Consider the following 15,426-nt stretch of genomic DNA (forward strand, 5'->3'; position numbering starts at 1 on the left):
AGTAAGCTCAACGGACTGAGTCACCCAGGTTCTTCTGAATCCTTTACTTATTTTTAAAGTAAGTTGTTTTTCTTCTTTCCCTAGGTTGATTTTGTAACTGTTTTCTATTCCTTATAGTTTTTTCTTTATTTCTTTTTTCACCTGTTCTTTTGCTTGCCTTCCGTGGTTTAAATTGAGCATTTTATATAATTCTATCATATCTCCTCTCTTTATTTAAAAAATTTTAAAAATGTTTATTATTTATTATTGAGAGACAGAGTGAGAGCAGGGGAGGGGAAGAGAGAGGGAGGGAGACACAGAATCTGAAGCAGGCTCCAGGCTGTCAGCACAGAGCCCAACGCAGGGCTCAAACCCACGAACCATGAGATCATGACCTGGGCTGAAGTCGGACGCTTAGCCTACTGAGCCACCCAGGTGCCCCTATTGTATCTCCTGTCTTAACGTGTCCCTTACACTTAAATTTAGTTGTTGCCATGCACACCCTCTTGGCTCCTGCAGGTACCTGTTAGCTAGGTCTTACAGCCTTTGTGGGACAGGGTCACTTTCCAATATTATCAACCCTAAGATGTCCCTGGAATATCATATGTTGTGACTTCACTTTATTGCCTAGTAGTCAGCAGGGGAAGTGGGGGTATATCCTGAGAGAAGTGCATTATTATCCCGCAGACAGGAGGCCTGTCACTAATTCACAAGCAAGGGCCACTAGCTTTTAATAGGGAGGAGTGGGGCATTTGGGCAGTCTCAGCAGGTTGAAGGGGATTTAGAAATTCAACATTGTTCAGGTGTATCAACCTAAGTGCCCCCATCCCATGAGTGACAGTTCCACTCTTTCCCTACCGGGGCCCTGCCTTTGACATATCACGTCTGCCTATGTTGAGAGTTTAATCTTTGCAAGTTTCCACTTGGCTTTCTGTACTGTCGGGTTTAAGTCCTGGGACTGGTCCTCGGTGTTCTCTGCCTTCCCACCGCAGGAGATGAGAACTTCTTTATATGCTCCCAAAAGGTCTTCTGGTGTTCACACTTGACTTTGAATTGCACATCTACCACTCTAATCATTGATTATCTCTCCAAAGCATCAATTCCATTTAGCATAGCCATCACATCCTATATGTTTACAGTTACTATTTCCCTCATATTTTGACAGCAATGCATGTTCTTTCACTATATACCACAGGCTCTTTCCCAGTACACCATGGGCAAAACTTTTAACAATTGCCCTGTTTTCTCGTCGTGGTAGCTATGTTCTACCCATCAACACTGATTCATTGCGGGCCGGCGACCAGTGGCCAACTTCAAAATGCAACCACGGCGTCTGCTTTCTTGGACCGTTCCTGGCACCAAATCTTTTCGAGCGGGTTCCATGAAAAGTAAACTCTGAACTCTGGGGGCGCCTGGGTGGCTCAGTCGGTTAAGCCTCTGACTTCAGCTGGGGTTGTGATCTCATGGTTTGTGGATTCGGGCCCCGCGTGAGGCTCTGTGCTGACAGCTCGGAGACTGGGGCCTGCTTCGGATTCTGTGACTCCCTCTCTCTCTGCCCTTCTCTCTCTCTAAAATAAATAAACATTAAATTTTTTTTTTTTTTTAAAAAGTAAACTCTGAAGCAAAGATCAATGTTCAGGAAGTTTATTAAGGAGTACACTTAGGACCAACACCGGTGGAAGGGAAGAGAGGACAGCAGGATCAGACAGTGAAAAAGATGGGCTGTGATGCTTTTGCATAATGCAGGATTTGACTGGCCTTTGTCCCTGGTTCCTGAGAGGTAACTTCTAAACCCTTGGAATTTCCCAAGTGATAGGACTGTTTTTGCCATTTATGGTGGGTCTTTGGACCACACTTGAGTTTGCTAATAAGATGGTGCAGGGTGAGGGCTGGTCATGCCAGAAAGACAAACCCTGCGATTAAAAGGTTCAGGTTTTGAGGGGCGCCTGGGTGGCTCAGTCGGTTACGTGGCCGACTTGGGCTCAGGTCGTGATCTCACCCGTTTGTGGGTTCGAGCCCTGCATCCAGTTCTTTGCTGCCAGCTTGGAGCCTGGAGCCTGCTTCAGATTTTGTGTCTCCCTCTCTGCCCTTCCCCTCCCCCCCCCCCCACTCTGTCTCTTTTAAAAATAAACACTAAAAAGAATTAAAAAAAAAAAAAGTTTGAGGCTTTGAGCCTCTTGACATCAGCCCAACCTCCTGACCTTTAGGGAGGAGAAAAGGGGCTGGAGATTGAGTTCAATCATGGGGCTAATGATTCAATCAATTATGGCTACAAAATGAAACCCCAGTAAAAACTCTGGGTACTGAAACTTGGTGGAGCTTCCTGGTTTGTGAATACATTCACGTGCTGGGAGTGTGATGTGTCCTAATTCCACAGGCAGAGGGTACAGAAGCTCTGGGTTCAGGACCCTCCCAGACCTCATGCTATTTCTTCATCTGACCGGTCCTAATTCGTATCCTTTATAATAAAATTGTACTCATAATGATAGTGCTTTCCTGAGTTCTGTGAGTCATTGTAGCAAACTAGTGAACCTGAGGGAGTTGTGGGGGAACCTGAATTTGCAGCCAGTTAGTCAGAAGTGCAGGTGGCCTGGGCCCCCTGAACTTGTGGATGGCATCTGGAGCAAGGCCAGTCTTGTTGAGGACTATACTCCTAACTGTGGGGTCTGAGCTAACTCTCTGGGTGGTTACCAACCGAACCGTATTGCGGTACAGAAGATGCCATTATAACAACAGCCCCAGATGACCTCGCAGGGAGCTCTGAGACTCTGGAGCTCACAGTTGTCCCAAGTTAGGAAGAAGGACGAGGTGCATATACTTCCACACTGTATTCAAAATGCCATTGGGGACCTTCCCTTAGCCAATGAGCTTCCTGAAAGGAGCTGACAGCTAAAGGATGGCTTCAGGTAGCCTTTTTGGGAACTGAGGGATGTCTTTCATTCTTGGCAGGATTTCCATGGCCAATCATAGTGCCGACTACACTTTGTAACCATTTCTATCCATTAAGTGGTGGAGAGAGGACAGGGTGATTAAAGGCAGTACTGAAGATTCTTGCAAATTAGTAGGCATTTTGCTGCTAAAGAGAATCCAAAGCAGGGGATTTGTGGCAACTGATCCTGGCAATTGCTCAAGGGTGATCATACTGTCTTCGCACTTAAAACTTTATGATGCCCTCCTGTTGCTCTTGGGAAGGATAAAGTCTCCACATCCTTAGCAAAACCCCTCAGGCTCTGCATGATGTGGTCCCTTCTTGGATCTGCAGGATAATGTCTTCCTCATCTCGTTGCGGTAGTTTGTTCGGTCTATGGATTGCATCTGACCTTTGAAAGTTTTGGGGCCTTTGCACAGGCTGTTTTCTCTGTTTGGAATGCTTTCCTCTTTTTGCCTGACCAATTTGTACCCGTTTTTTAGGTCTTTGTTTACATGTCTTTTTCTCAGGTCTCCCCTAACACTCATTCTGGTCAGAACCACTTGTTATGTGTGTGCAGAGCACCTGTCTCCTTTAGATGGCCCTTTTAGCGCTTATCAGAGCTTTAACAAATGACAGGTATTTTCGTACGTAGCTGTTTAATGCCTCTCTTCCTTTGATAAGTGTTACGAAGGCAGGAGCTATGACTATTTTGTTCTGTCTAGTCTCCCCAGGACTAAACTCAGTGCCTGACATGGGGGTTTAATAAACACTCATTGAGTGAGTAAGTACATGAAGTAATTAAGATAGACAATAGTGATGCAGTGTAGTGGTTAATAGTGTGGCTCTGTAGTCAGGCTGGGTTCAAATCTTCCAAATCCTAACTTGTCTACCCAGAGCCCTGTAAATGAGTCCTCCCCTCGTACAATGTAGAAAATTCAGTTTATCAGTCCACATTGAGTTTGTCAGATTCGTGGAACTTGTCCTTAATAACCAAACTCTAGGAGAACAATGTGGAATAAGAATACCTACTTAGCAGCAGCACAGCATAGCACTTAAACACAGTCTGGGAATCCCAGAACTGTGATATTGCCCACAGTGCTTAACCCTGTCTGTGCATGTTTCCTCATCTGTAAAGGAGTCCAGCTCATAGCACCTAGCTGAAAGTTGTTGTAAGGGCCAGATAGGTTAAAATATATAAGAAACAGGGGCGCCTGGGTGGCTCAGTCGGTTAAGCATCTGACTCTTGATTTCCGTTCAGGTCATAATTTCCCAGTGGTGGGATCGAGCCCTGCATCAGGCTCCACGCTATCAGCCCAGAGCCTGCTTGAGAATTTCTCTCTCCCTTTCTCTGCCCTTCCCTGGCTCGCTCTCTCTCAAATAAATAAATGAACTTAAGAAAATATTTATATACGTGAAACAGTGTCTGGTACGCATTAAGTTCTTTATATGCATTTGCTATTTTCATTATCGTTAATTTAGGTTGGAAGACATCTCTGACTGGACATTTGGAGCTGGTTAGTTGCATGAGACGTTCCCTCCAGGTGAATAAATTCATGCCACAGACAAATAATAGATCAAAGGTTTGTCTAGTAGATAAAGAGTTGGTGTAAAGGAAGTATTTCCTGGCATTTCCAGGAAGCTCTAGGGACCTGGTGGGTGGCTCTTCTCTCTTCTAGGGCCAGTTGTATCTAAAAATCCAAGGTAGAACATCTAGGCACAGGACTCTGCCCCTCCTTCCAAGCAGTGTGAACGTTCTGGCGGATTTTGGCTTTTTGTTCCCCTTATTATAGATTCCAGAAAGGCCACTATCTTTTGGTAGGTATGGCTTTTCTTCATTCAGATTACAACACAATTGATTAGGTTATCCTTTTCTTTCAGTACAACCTAGGACCGAGGCAGAAGCATCACTGTCTTGATTTCAGATCCTCCTTCACCAGGTCTCCTTAGACATTTAAGACAGGCTGATTCTCTTAGGGTGGATAGAATTCCAACTTTTCCATCATTATTTCTCCAAAATTTTAAAGTACTTAATGGTAGCCTTCAAACTGGGAAACACATATGCTCTGGGTGCAGAGACCCACAAAAGTCATAAAAGTCATTTCACCCCAACAATTTTCTATGGCTTTCGGATAGCTATTATGACCGTATGACTTATCTTCCCCAGGCTCAGTGTTCACATCTATTAACACCTACCTTGCAGTGTCACTGTAAAAATGAGGACAGAAGTAGGGTTAACACTGTGGAATCCCATAATAGGCACACAGGGGGTAAAAAAAGCAAATTACGCCTTTACTGTCCGTTTCCTCTATTCTGGGAAAAAACATACATACAAACAAAATATAGATTGAATACAGGCCGCCCGTGCTAGTTTAAAAAAAAAAAAAGGGGCAAAATGGATCACGTCGAGTTTTGACATTTTCTCACCTCAGTTTCCCTGACATAATTGAAAGGGGTCTGGTCAGTGGCTGCAAGTTCTTTTAGATTTGTAGTTATAAAATACTGGCTTCCAAATTTGGCTCTGCCCTGTTTTTGCTGTTATGATCTTGATTAGTTTCTTAAACTCTCATGGTGTCAGACTCCCCTAAAGCCAGGATAATGGAGACGGATAAAATTCCCTAAGCAGGACTAGACTGTCTCCTCTCTGAATTTCCCAAATCAGAAGGGCAGGAAGGCCATAGTACATACACCTCTGAGCAGCCGCACCGTTGGCGGACAGAGCTCTCAGGGGGGAGGAAGCCGCCGAGGCGGAAGGAGGGCGGGCCTGGGATTCCCGCCTACGATGCGTGCGCGCGCACCACGCACGCATGCACGCATAGCACGCACAGCACGCTGCGGAAGCGCGCGCGCAGGCCCAGCCCTCGCCGCCGCCGCCATTTTAGCTCCTGGTTCCGGCCGCACGGTGTAGGCTGTTGTAGCGGGAGGGGTGGGGGTCCTCCAGAGTTAAGTAGCTGCCCTCGACTGTAGCAATACAGCCGCCAGCTTCTTTTTCTTCTTCCTTCAAATCCGCGCGCTTGCAGAGTCCGAAGATGTCCAAGCGGCACCGGTTGGACCTGGGGGAGGATTACCCCTCCGGCAAGAAGCGTGCGGGGACCGATGGGTAAGCCAGGCCGGGGGCGCGAGGCAGCGGCTCGGGCTTTGTTGGGGTCCCCGCGGAGAGCGGGCCAGGGCCGGCCTAGCCACGTCGGCCCTGGAGCCCGACCCTTTGTTTCCCTCTGGGCTTGGCTCACTAGCGGCGGGTCGGGGAAAGCGGCGCCACTCCCGGTGTTCGGCTGGGCAAGGGCGCGGGGAGATGTGTGGTGCGGCCGCCGCCCGGCCCAATCGGGAGGGTGGAGAGGCCTGCGTGGCCACGAGGGCGCCTCCTCCCCGGGCCGAGCCAAGCAAGAGTCACTTCGAGGGGAGCAGCCGGGAGGAACCGCGGACCTCGTGGCCTGGGTTCCCGGTTAAGGCCTGGAGAGGGTGGGGGAGGGCGCGGCGGGAGTATTTCCTTCCAAGGGCACCAGGTATTTCTCAGGCCGAGCGACCGCGGAGAGGACCTTGCGGGGGGGTGGGGGGCGGCTGGGTGCCCCGCAAGGAGAAACGCGGAGGCCAGAAAGTGAGGGAAGCGCGTGGATTCTTGTGTAGGTTGGGATGGGGGTGGCGGGAGTTGAGTGAGGCGTGCGGACGAGTTCTCGGGGGAAGGGAGAGTAGAGGGCCTGCGGGGGAAAGGAAAATGTGGAGTATACCTGATGGGCAGGAGGCCTGGTGGTTTGGAGCCACTGCATTTGTAGTTTGGCGGGAGAGCTTGTGTCTCGGTCCATTCAAACACTTCAAAGTAGATACTAGGCAAACTTCCGCTCTCTGCGTACGCTCCCGCCATCTCCTTTATTTCCTGCTTTGGCTAAAACTGGTTGTTGGGCATCCCTGGGATGGGAATTAGAAGGCATTCCCCCCCCCCCCCCCCAAGAAGTTCTCGTTTTCTGCCCCTCTGCTAGTAGCTTTCGAAACAGGCAGACACCTTTCAAAACGTTTTTAGTATTTATGGCAAAATGTCGCCCGTGGGGAGGTTGTTGGGGAGTTGAAATACAGACTCGTGCTGTTTCCGATTGCTTTCCCTTCGCATTTTCTGAAAGCTACAGAGGAATTTAACAGTTGACTTTAGCAATTTCATCAAAATCGTTTCTTGTCCAGTGTGTGTTTTCATTCCTGAAGTTCAGAGATTTATTTGGATAACTCAGGCTAGAACACAAAAGTCTGAGTGTCCAAATACTTTTCACAATTTTATCCTTGCGTATGTGGAGAGAGCGTAAAGAATCACTGTCAAGCCATCTATATAACTTCTGTGAATTTTTGTCCGCCCAAAGTTCTTCATTTGGATTGGTTTCCAGGTGTCTGTTCAGTGTCTGGAGTATAAACCAGGGTAGGGTCTACTTTTTGATACCTTCCCCTGTTGAATGTGGAAAGCAGAAGTATGTAACATTTTAATCTTGTAATTTTTTTAGTTTTACAATGTTAGACATTCGTTTTCTCTATTTTTAGGCTGTTTTCTTTTTAGGATCTCTCCTCCCCTGCCCCCAGCAAAACTTTAGCACATTTGGGTTATAGTGTCACAGACTCCTTAGAGCTGGAAGTGACTTTGAAGAGTATAATCAGCTCCACTCAAGGGATGAGAGATGGAGACTCCGTTACGGTGGCTTGGGCTCTTAGTGTGTAGCTGGATCTGGAACCTTGGTCTTTTCATTCTCACTCTTGGCCATTTTCTTTACAGCACAGACCATGGCTGTAGTTAAGTCAATGCAGCCTATCCTAATGACATTTGTAACGGGTTGTAAAGTAGGGAGCACTTGGTTCTTGGTTCCTGTGAAGTAAAAATAAATTGCATCGCCTGGCTAAGATGCAACTGATGTCTCTCACAAGAGTTCACGTTGGAACAAAATACACTGGGATGCAGTGAATTCATTTATTCATATTTGTGTGTATGTGCACCATTTCAATGCTTTTCTTGAGATGAGTGGTTCCATGGTACATATAGAGCTGCTCCCTTTCTCTTGCAAAACAGATATGCTCCATAAAAATGTGGACGTTTTCGGGTCTGCGATGGTGACCCTATGATTCTCTTGGATGTTACAGGACATCTACCTGTCAGTGAAGGAGAGTTCTTTGGAATAAAGCCCAAGTTCTGAGATATTCTGGAGAGAAGTTTCTGTACGCATTTCTGTATCACTTCTCACAGAACTAATTTTCTTTAACAGTGGGTTACAATGTTTGATAGTGCTTGGGTTCCCCCCTCCCCCCCCAATTGGATAATTTTAAAAGTTAACTTGTGTTGACTGCTGTGGAGTCTTGAAGGGTTTTTTGTTTTTGGTCCTAATAGTTATTAGCAAGTGGTTTTATCTAAGGGAATAATAGGCTTGTCAGTCTTACGAACTCCACTGCTGAAAATGGCTGGCCCATTTCCCCAGAGAAGGAAGGTAATTTGGTGGAAGATTTCATTTAGATTCAAGTTCCCAAACTGTATCTGGCATTATTTAGTCTTGCTGTATTTTATTTGGAGATCAAGTACAAAAGTTGAAGGTTTCTGTTACATAGTGACCTTATTACTGCTTTTTTCATCATCCCACGTTTTCTATAATAATATAAAATTATTACCAAAAAAGACAACTGAAGTATGGAGAAAACTTCATGAACATAGGGACATTATCCATTTTGATGTTTGTTTCAGAGATTACTTCCTTAAAAAAACATTTTTGTTTTTAACGTTTATTTTGTGTGAGATGGCATGAGTGGAGGAGGGTCAGAGAGAGAGGGAGACTGAGAATCCCAAGCAGGCTCCGCACTGTCAGTGCAGAGCCGGATGCGGGCGTGAACTCACGAATTGTGAGACGATGACCAGAGCTGAAGTCAAGACTCCGATGCTTAACCGACTGAGCCACCCAGGCCCCCCAGAAATTACTTCCTAATTGTGGACAAGTGAAACAAAACATGGGTAGAATACATAACTGTGCTCCCCAAAGGATTCTGGGTGCTTTGTATGTATAACCACATTTTCACTGCAGTCCTTTGATGAAAGTGAGGTTTTAAGTCACTTGCCCCAGGGAACAGAAGAAATGTCTATACTTAAAGATACAAAGAAAAGGCAGAAACTTCTCTGAAATCTTCATCCTCCTGTTTAACCCCTTGATGAGCATTGTATTTAGTCTTTGCATGGTTATTCACAAATATAAGTTGTAATATTTATTACCAGTGGGATGTTTCAATATTGGTTGTTTTTGCGTTTTGGTTTTTATTTACTAAGAAATGTGTCAAACAATAGAATAGATATACATTATCCTTTTCACTGGCTCTGTAATATTCTACTTGTAAAGGGGTATCATGACTTGTCTGCCCTGTTTCCTGTTTGTTGGTGTTTAGGTAGTTTCCCAGTCTTCATTATTTTACAAGTGAAAAGATTATTGATATGTATACATACATGTTTGTGCACTTCTATCCTTAGGAGAACTTCCAGAAGTGAGATTGCCAGATAAAAAAGAATGCTTATTTAAAATATTCTGATTTTAATAATCCGTTGACATCTTACAAGCAGTTCTTGTTATTTCATGTGGAATTTTCACATGGTATTGTAAATTAAAAAACAAACTTTAATGATAAGCATATTTATTGGGCATTTACTGTGTTCAGGCACAATTTTAAGCACACTGCGTATATTATTTAATTTTTGCAATACTGCACAAGACATATGAGTAGCCACATTTTACAAAGAAGTAACTGTGGTCATACTGTTAGCTTAAGTGCTGAGCCAGGGCAGTGGCTCAGACATTTAAGAAACAAGTGCTTCACGACTGTGTCATACTGTGTCTACCTGCCAGTACCGTGGCTGTGTGATCAATAAGCACTGTTTTTTACTCAGGTTTTTAAACATTACTCTTATCTCAATGAGTAAATCTTTGTGCCAACAAAACTCCTGTATAATAAAAGTGCTTGTTTAAAAAAAGAAGACATGCATGTACTTGGTAGTCTACACATTATTTATGAAGCAGCGGGTTTGAGAGTCCTCCCTAGCTGACTTAATTTTTATCCTCCCTCCGCCATTGAAAGTAGGTAGTTTGAATCATAGGCAGCATTTCAAGATGATTGAATTTACCCTCTGCATCCTTCCTGTTGCTTTCTTTCTTTTTTAAATACGTATATACACACACACATGTGTGTGTGTATATGTATATATATATATATATATATATATATTTAATTTATTTTGAGAGAGACAGCACGGTAGGGGAGGAGCAGAGAGGAGGAGAGACAGAATCCCAAACAGGCTCTGTCCGCTCTGTCAGCACAGAGCCTGATGCAGGGCTTGAACTCACAAACCTTGAGATCAGGACCTGAGCTGATATCAAGAGTTGGACGCTTAACCGACTGAGCGGCCCAGGCGCCCCTCTTTTTAAAAATTTTTTAATGTTTGTTTATTTTTGAGAGAGGGACTGAGCACGAGTGGGGGAGGGGCAGAGGGGGGGGGGAGACACAGAATCTGAAGCAGGCTGCAGGCTGTGAGCTGTCAGCACAGAGCCCAATGCGGGGCTCGAACCCACGGAGTGCGAGATCACTACCTGAGCCCAAGTTGGCCACCCAACCGACAGCCATCCAGGTGTCCCACTTCCTGTTGCTTTCTTATTACTATTTTATTAATACTTCTCATTTTGCAGGTTAGTAAATTGAAGCTTATACCTTGCCAGTGGTGTCTTTACTTCCATATCTTAGCAGTTAAATCTTGTGTCCTTAGAATGTATTTTATGCTTCCTATGCTATATTTATTTTTGGTAATGAAGTTTCTGATGAAATAGGCCCTCGAAAAACATTTTTGTATCGCTGTTAACAAGGTGATATGATTTACTTTGTCAGTCACTTTCCATCCCCCGTATTTTATAACTCTTGAAAGATTAGGTCCATATGTTAAGTGCCTGGTACTGTGCTAGGAGTATAGTGGAGTTCATTAAACTTCTATTTTTGTCCTGTGTCTCTTGTTGGTCAGGTAATGGTCTTCTGTCGCACCCTGCCCCCCACCTCTAGAGTACTAGAAACATGAATCCTTTGCATTTAGACCAGATCGTTCTTTAAAGGTTCTTTTATGTTCTGTGACCTTTTAGATACCTGGTCTTTGAACCATTCATGGCTACGGTGCTTCTCATTTTGCTGGGCATATTACTGTGTCAAAGTTACAAACTTTCCCATTTACATTCAGGGCAATATGCTTATTTAATTAATGAGCACCTGAGACCGGAGGCAGAATGCGAAAGCAAAGAAAGGATGGTTGATGGCATATTTCAAAGATAGGGTAGGGAGCTGCGTTCTGAGACTTAATTTTGTATGTTTACTAGGTTATCCTTGGGGTTCTTTTTCCCTTTGATTTTCTTTTTCTTTGTGCCAAATGGGATGAAAGGCTTCAATCCAAGCTTGTTACCTCCTGTGATTCTGGAGGTGAACACTGGGATGGGAGAAGGGAGAATCGCTTTTCATGTATATATTTTGTATGTATATGAAAAGTATAAATGGGTATATGAAAGTATATATACATATGAAATGTGTGTATGTATGTTTGCACATAATAAAACTTTTCTGCCTATGTAAATTCCTGTGCAATTCAATTATATTTTAGGGAGGACGACATAAAATATAATTGGTCTCCTTTCTGTAGTTGGGAAACCATCCTAACTTGCTGGGTCTAGCATTTTAGCTGTATACTACCAAGGGATTTCTCTTGTCCTGCTGATGTGCTAGAGAATGAATGGTCCTTCCTGCTTGGCTACTGATAATTGGGGTATGGGAAATTTGTATGTCTTTTGTGTCTTATGGATAAGGGATAGTGATGTGTAAGTGGCTTGTCTTCTAGCTCTGTGTTGCTTCACTATTTCAAGTCTGGATCCAAACACCTTGTGGCCCGTTTGCTATAGGATTTGTTCTGAAGTAAACAGGATTAGTAGAATAAAGAAGCAGAGATTATTTAAAAAGTATTGTATTAGGAATCCTGTCTAGTAAATAGAAGTAGATACTAGAATTGAGTACTTAAAATTGACGTAGGTTTAATACAGTGGCCATCTGCAGAATTTTAACATTTTAAAAAAATTTACTGTTGTTCATTGGAGCTTGTTTTTATTGGTTATATTTCACTTGATGGATGACAAAAATATACATAGGCTTACAAAGTAATTTCAGTGTTTTGCAGTTGTTATAAAGGAGATCGTGTAGGAGTAAACAATGAAAACAAAATAATGAAAGTGTATTGATTTTAGTATTTCTTATAGAGCAAATATATGCTTATTAAACAATGTTGAGAACGTGCTGGAAAGTGTAACTTGGAAACAAACTCACCTACAGTCCTTTAATTTATATCCTGTTACATGAAAAGGAATTGTCTTTGAGTACAGAAATAGTTTTGAATTTTGAACATACTAGTCAATGCAGAAAATACCATTTCATGTAACATGAAGGAGAATCTGGGGAAGATTGTGGTATCATCCTCTTTTTGCTTTATTTACCTCTACCTTTTCCCCACCTTGCCCTCAGTTTTTAACTTCTGCTGTCCTATTTAAGAAGGGATTTTACCTTACTCGAGTCTGAGTTCTTGTGTTATCTCAGCTGGTGACTAACGGTTGTAGAAAGAGGCCGTCCCTTAACAAAATTTGAGGCCTCATCCTGGAGGGAAAGATGTTTATGGGTGAGGCATGGAGAATTCTTGATTATAATGACTTTTTATTATCATTATTTCTGATACTTAAGTAATTCATTGAGTTTTTTACATTGGTTTTATACATTTGGTTGTTGGACATTTACTTTCTTTGTGACTGTAACATTGCCAAAAACATTTTGCGTAAAATTTCAGAATCTGAATTCTAAATTTTTGTTTTTAGGAAGGATCGAGATCGTGACCGGGATCGTGAAGATCGGTCTAAAGATCGAGACCGAGAACGTGATAGAGGAGATAGAGAGCGGGAGAGGGAAAAAGAAAAGGAGAAGGAATTGCGAGCTTCGACTAATGCTATGCTTATCAGTGCTGGATTACCACCTTTAAAAGCTTCCCATTCAGCTCACTCAACCCACTCTGCTCATTCAACACATTCGACACATTCTGCTCATTCAACACACACCGGACATGCAGGACACACATCACTTCCACAGTGCATTAATCCATTTACCAACTTACCCCATACTCCTCGATACTATGATATTTTAAAGAAACGGCTTCAGCTCCCTGTTTGGGAATACAAGGATAGGTTTACAGATATTCTGGTTAGACATCAGTCCTTTGTACTGGTTGGTGAGACTGGGTCTGGTAAAACAACACAGGTGAGTTATCGTATACCATGGTATATACTGTATTGATGTTTACCGTTACTAAATGTTGCTTATTTGATTCTGGTCGTCCTTCCCATTGTCTGTCTGGTAGAACATCCTGAAGAATAATAGCTGCTTTGATGGTTAGCACTTTTCAGTGACACAGAGAGTGGGAATCCGGTAGGGAACGCCTGTTTTCCTGAGTCTAGAGGAAAATAGCAGTGCTGTTTTGTTAATATTAAGTATGGCAGAACGATGCTTTCCCACCGCTTTGATCCTGGGGTAGTGCAAATTTGGAGGTACAAGTTTTGTCCATTGCTTGAGTGTAGAGATTTGATCCATTGGGGCGGTTTTGTTTTTGCTATTCTCGTTTGTTTCTTTGTTTTGTTTTGTAATTGTTTTGAACCATGTGAGGATTATCTATGCTTAAAAAAAAAATGGAATGGCTAAATTAAAGTCTGTTTCCCCGTGCATGACCTCCATCCATCTAGTTACATCCTCCCCGCCGTGTACATAGAAGTAAACACTAGTATCTTGTTAGTAATATGTCTAGGATATTTTTCAAAAATGGATGAGCCATTGTTTACTGGAGCCACGTTATAGACCCCATGCTGCTTCTAATGGTTTTCATGAGCAAGTAGATCCATATCCAAGTAGAGTATACTACTGAATGTGAAATTTTACAAATCTGATAGGTAAAAAATGGCATTTCAGTGTAATTTTTAAAAATAATTTAAAGTTTATTTTGAGAGACTGAGAGATGGTGAGCAGGGGAGGGGCAGAGAAAGAGAGAGAGAGAGAATCCCAAACAGGCTCTGCAGGGTCAGTGCAGAGCCTGATAACGGGGCTTAAACTCATGAAACTGTGAGATCATGATCTGAGCCGAAATCAAGACTTGGATGCATAACCCACTGAGCCACCCAGGCACCCCTGAGTGTAATTTTTCATTTGCGTTTCCTTGCTGTGAGTGAAGTGTTAATCATATTTTCATATGCTTGACTTAAAAGTTTTTAAGATACTACAAAAGTAGTCGTCCCTGGCCATTGTAGAAAATGTGGAAAATCCAGGGAGTACTGAAATGAATTTAATAAATTCATAAATTGTTATGTTGTGTTTCCTGGTGGCTTGTTTTCCACGTTTATATACCTGTGATACATGTATAGAATTAAGCATACTGCATATGCGATTACCATCTATTTTTATTTTATTTCTATTTTTTTTAAGTTTACTTATTTTGAGAGAGACAGTGCGAGTGGGGAGGGGCAGAGAGAGAGAGGGAGAGGGAGAATCCCAAGCACGCTCCACGCTGCCAGCACAGAGCCCAATGCAGGACTCGAACCCATGAAACGGAGAGATCATGACCTGAGCCGAAATCAAGAGTCCGGATGCTTAACTGACAAAGCCACCCAGGTGCACCTCCCCACCGCCCGCCCCATTTTTTTATTTTATTTTTTTAAAGTTACATATGCTACAAACCTATCAATTTGGGTATATCATGGAGACATTTTGAAGGCTACAGTGGCAACCAGAATAGGAAGCTTTTAAAGACTGAGCCTTTAAGGTGCACCTGGGTGGCTCAGTTGGTTGGGGATCCGACTTCAGCTCAGGTCATGATCTCACAGCTTGTGGGTTTGAGCCCCACGTCGGGCTCTGCACTGACAGCTCATAGCCCAGAGCCTGCTTCGGATTCTGTGTCTCCCGCTCTCTCTGGCCTTCCCCGTTCATGCTCTCTGTGTCTCAAAAATAAACATTAAAAAAAAAAAAAGTTACATACGCTACAAACCTATCGATTTGGGTATATCACGGAAACATTTTGAAGGCTACAATGGGAACTGGAATAGGAAGCTTTTGAAGACTGAGCCTTTAAAATGATTTTTCTTAATAAGTGAAAGAAAACTTCTTGTGGTGATATTAGGAATTGAAACTGATTTCAGTTTCACTATTACCTTGTGAAAATTTGAATAATGTGTGAAAAGATATAATAACTCTAAACTTCTTAGTATAGTATTTTGAAGAATTACTTCAACTGGTTTATCTAGTTTGCATAGTGTTAATTTATCTGTTTAGTTAACAGTTGGATAAAGCTAGGCACTGTGTCCTATGTATGTATTACCTCACTTAAGTGTTTCAACAACCCTACAAGGAAGTTAATCACCATTTTACAGATGAGCAAAATGAGCCTTAGACTCATAACAATCTTAGAGATATAGTGGGTTGCCCTAAGTTACGTAATA

The 15,426-nt window shown here is 43.0% G+C and overlaps 1 protein-coding gene and 1 long non-coding RNA gene across 4 annotated transcripts in view; one reads left to right on the forward strand and one right to left on the reverse strand.

Moving 5' to 3' along the window:
• The window catches only part of LOC109269599 (uncharacterized), a 55,502-nt gene extending 49,755 nt beyond the window's left edge, over positions 1–5,747 (reverse strand). For all 3 annotated transcript variants that reach the window (XR_002081162.2, XR_008421823.1, XR_002081161.2), the window contains exon 1: positions 5,315–5,747. This is a non-coding gene — a long non-coding RNA (uncharacterized LOC109269599). The remainder of the gene's footprint in view (positions 1–5,314) is intronic.
• Positions 5,748–5,789: 42 nt separating this feature from the next.
• The window catches only part of DHX15 (DEAH-box helicase 15), a 61,628-nt gene continuing 51,991 nt past the window's right edge, over positions 5,790–15,426 (forward strand). The window contains exons 1-2 of the mRNA XM_019453593.2: positions 5,790–5,987; positions 12,769–13,204. Coding sequence (XP_019309138.1) covers positions 5,917–5,987; positions 12,769–13,204 — 507 coding nt within the window. The 5' untranslated portion in view covers positions 5,790–5,916. The remainder of the gene's footprint in view (positions 5,988–12,768; positions 13,205–15,426) is intronic.

The sequence above is a fragment of the Panthera pardus genome, unplaced genomic scaffold (genome assembly GCF_024362965.1).
Source record: "Panthera pardus isolate Hobbes unplaced genomic scaffold, ASM2436296v1 HiC_scaffold_13, whole genome shotgun sequence".
Classification (NCBI taxonomy): Eukaryota; Metazoa; Chordata; class Mammalia; order Carnivora; family Felidae; genus Panthera; species Panthera pardus.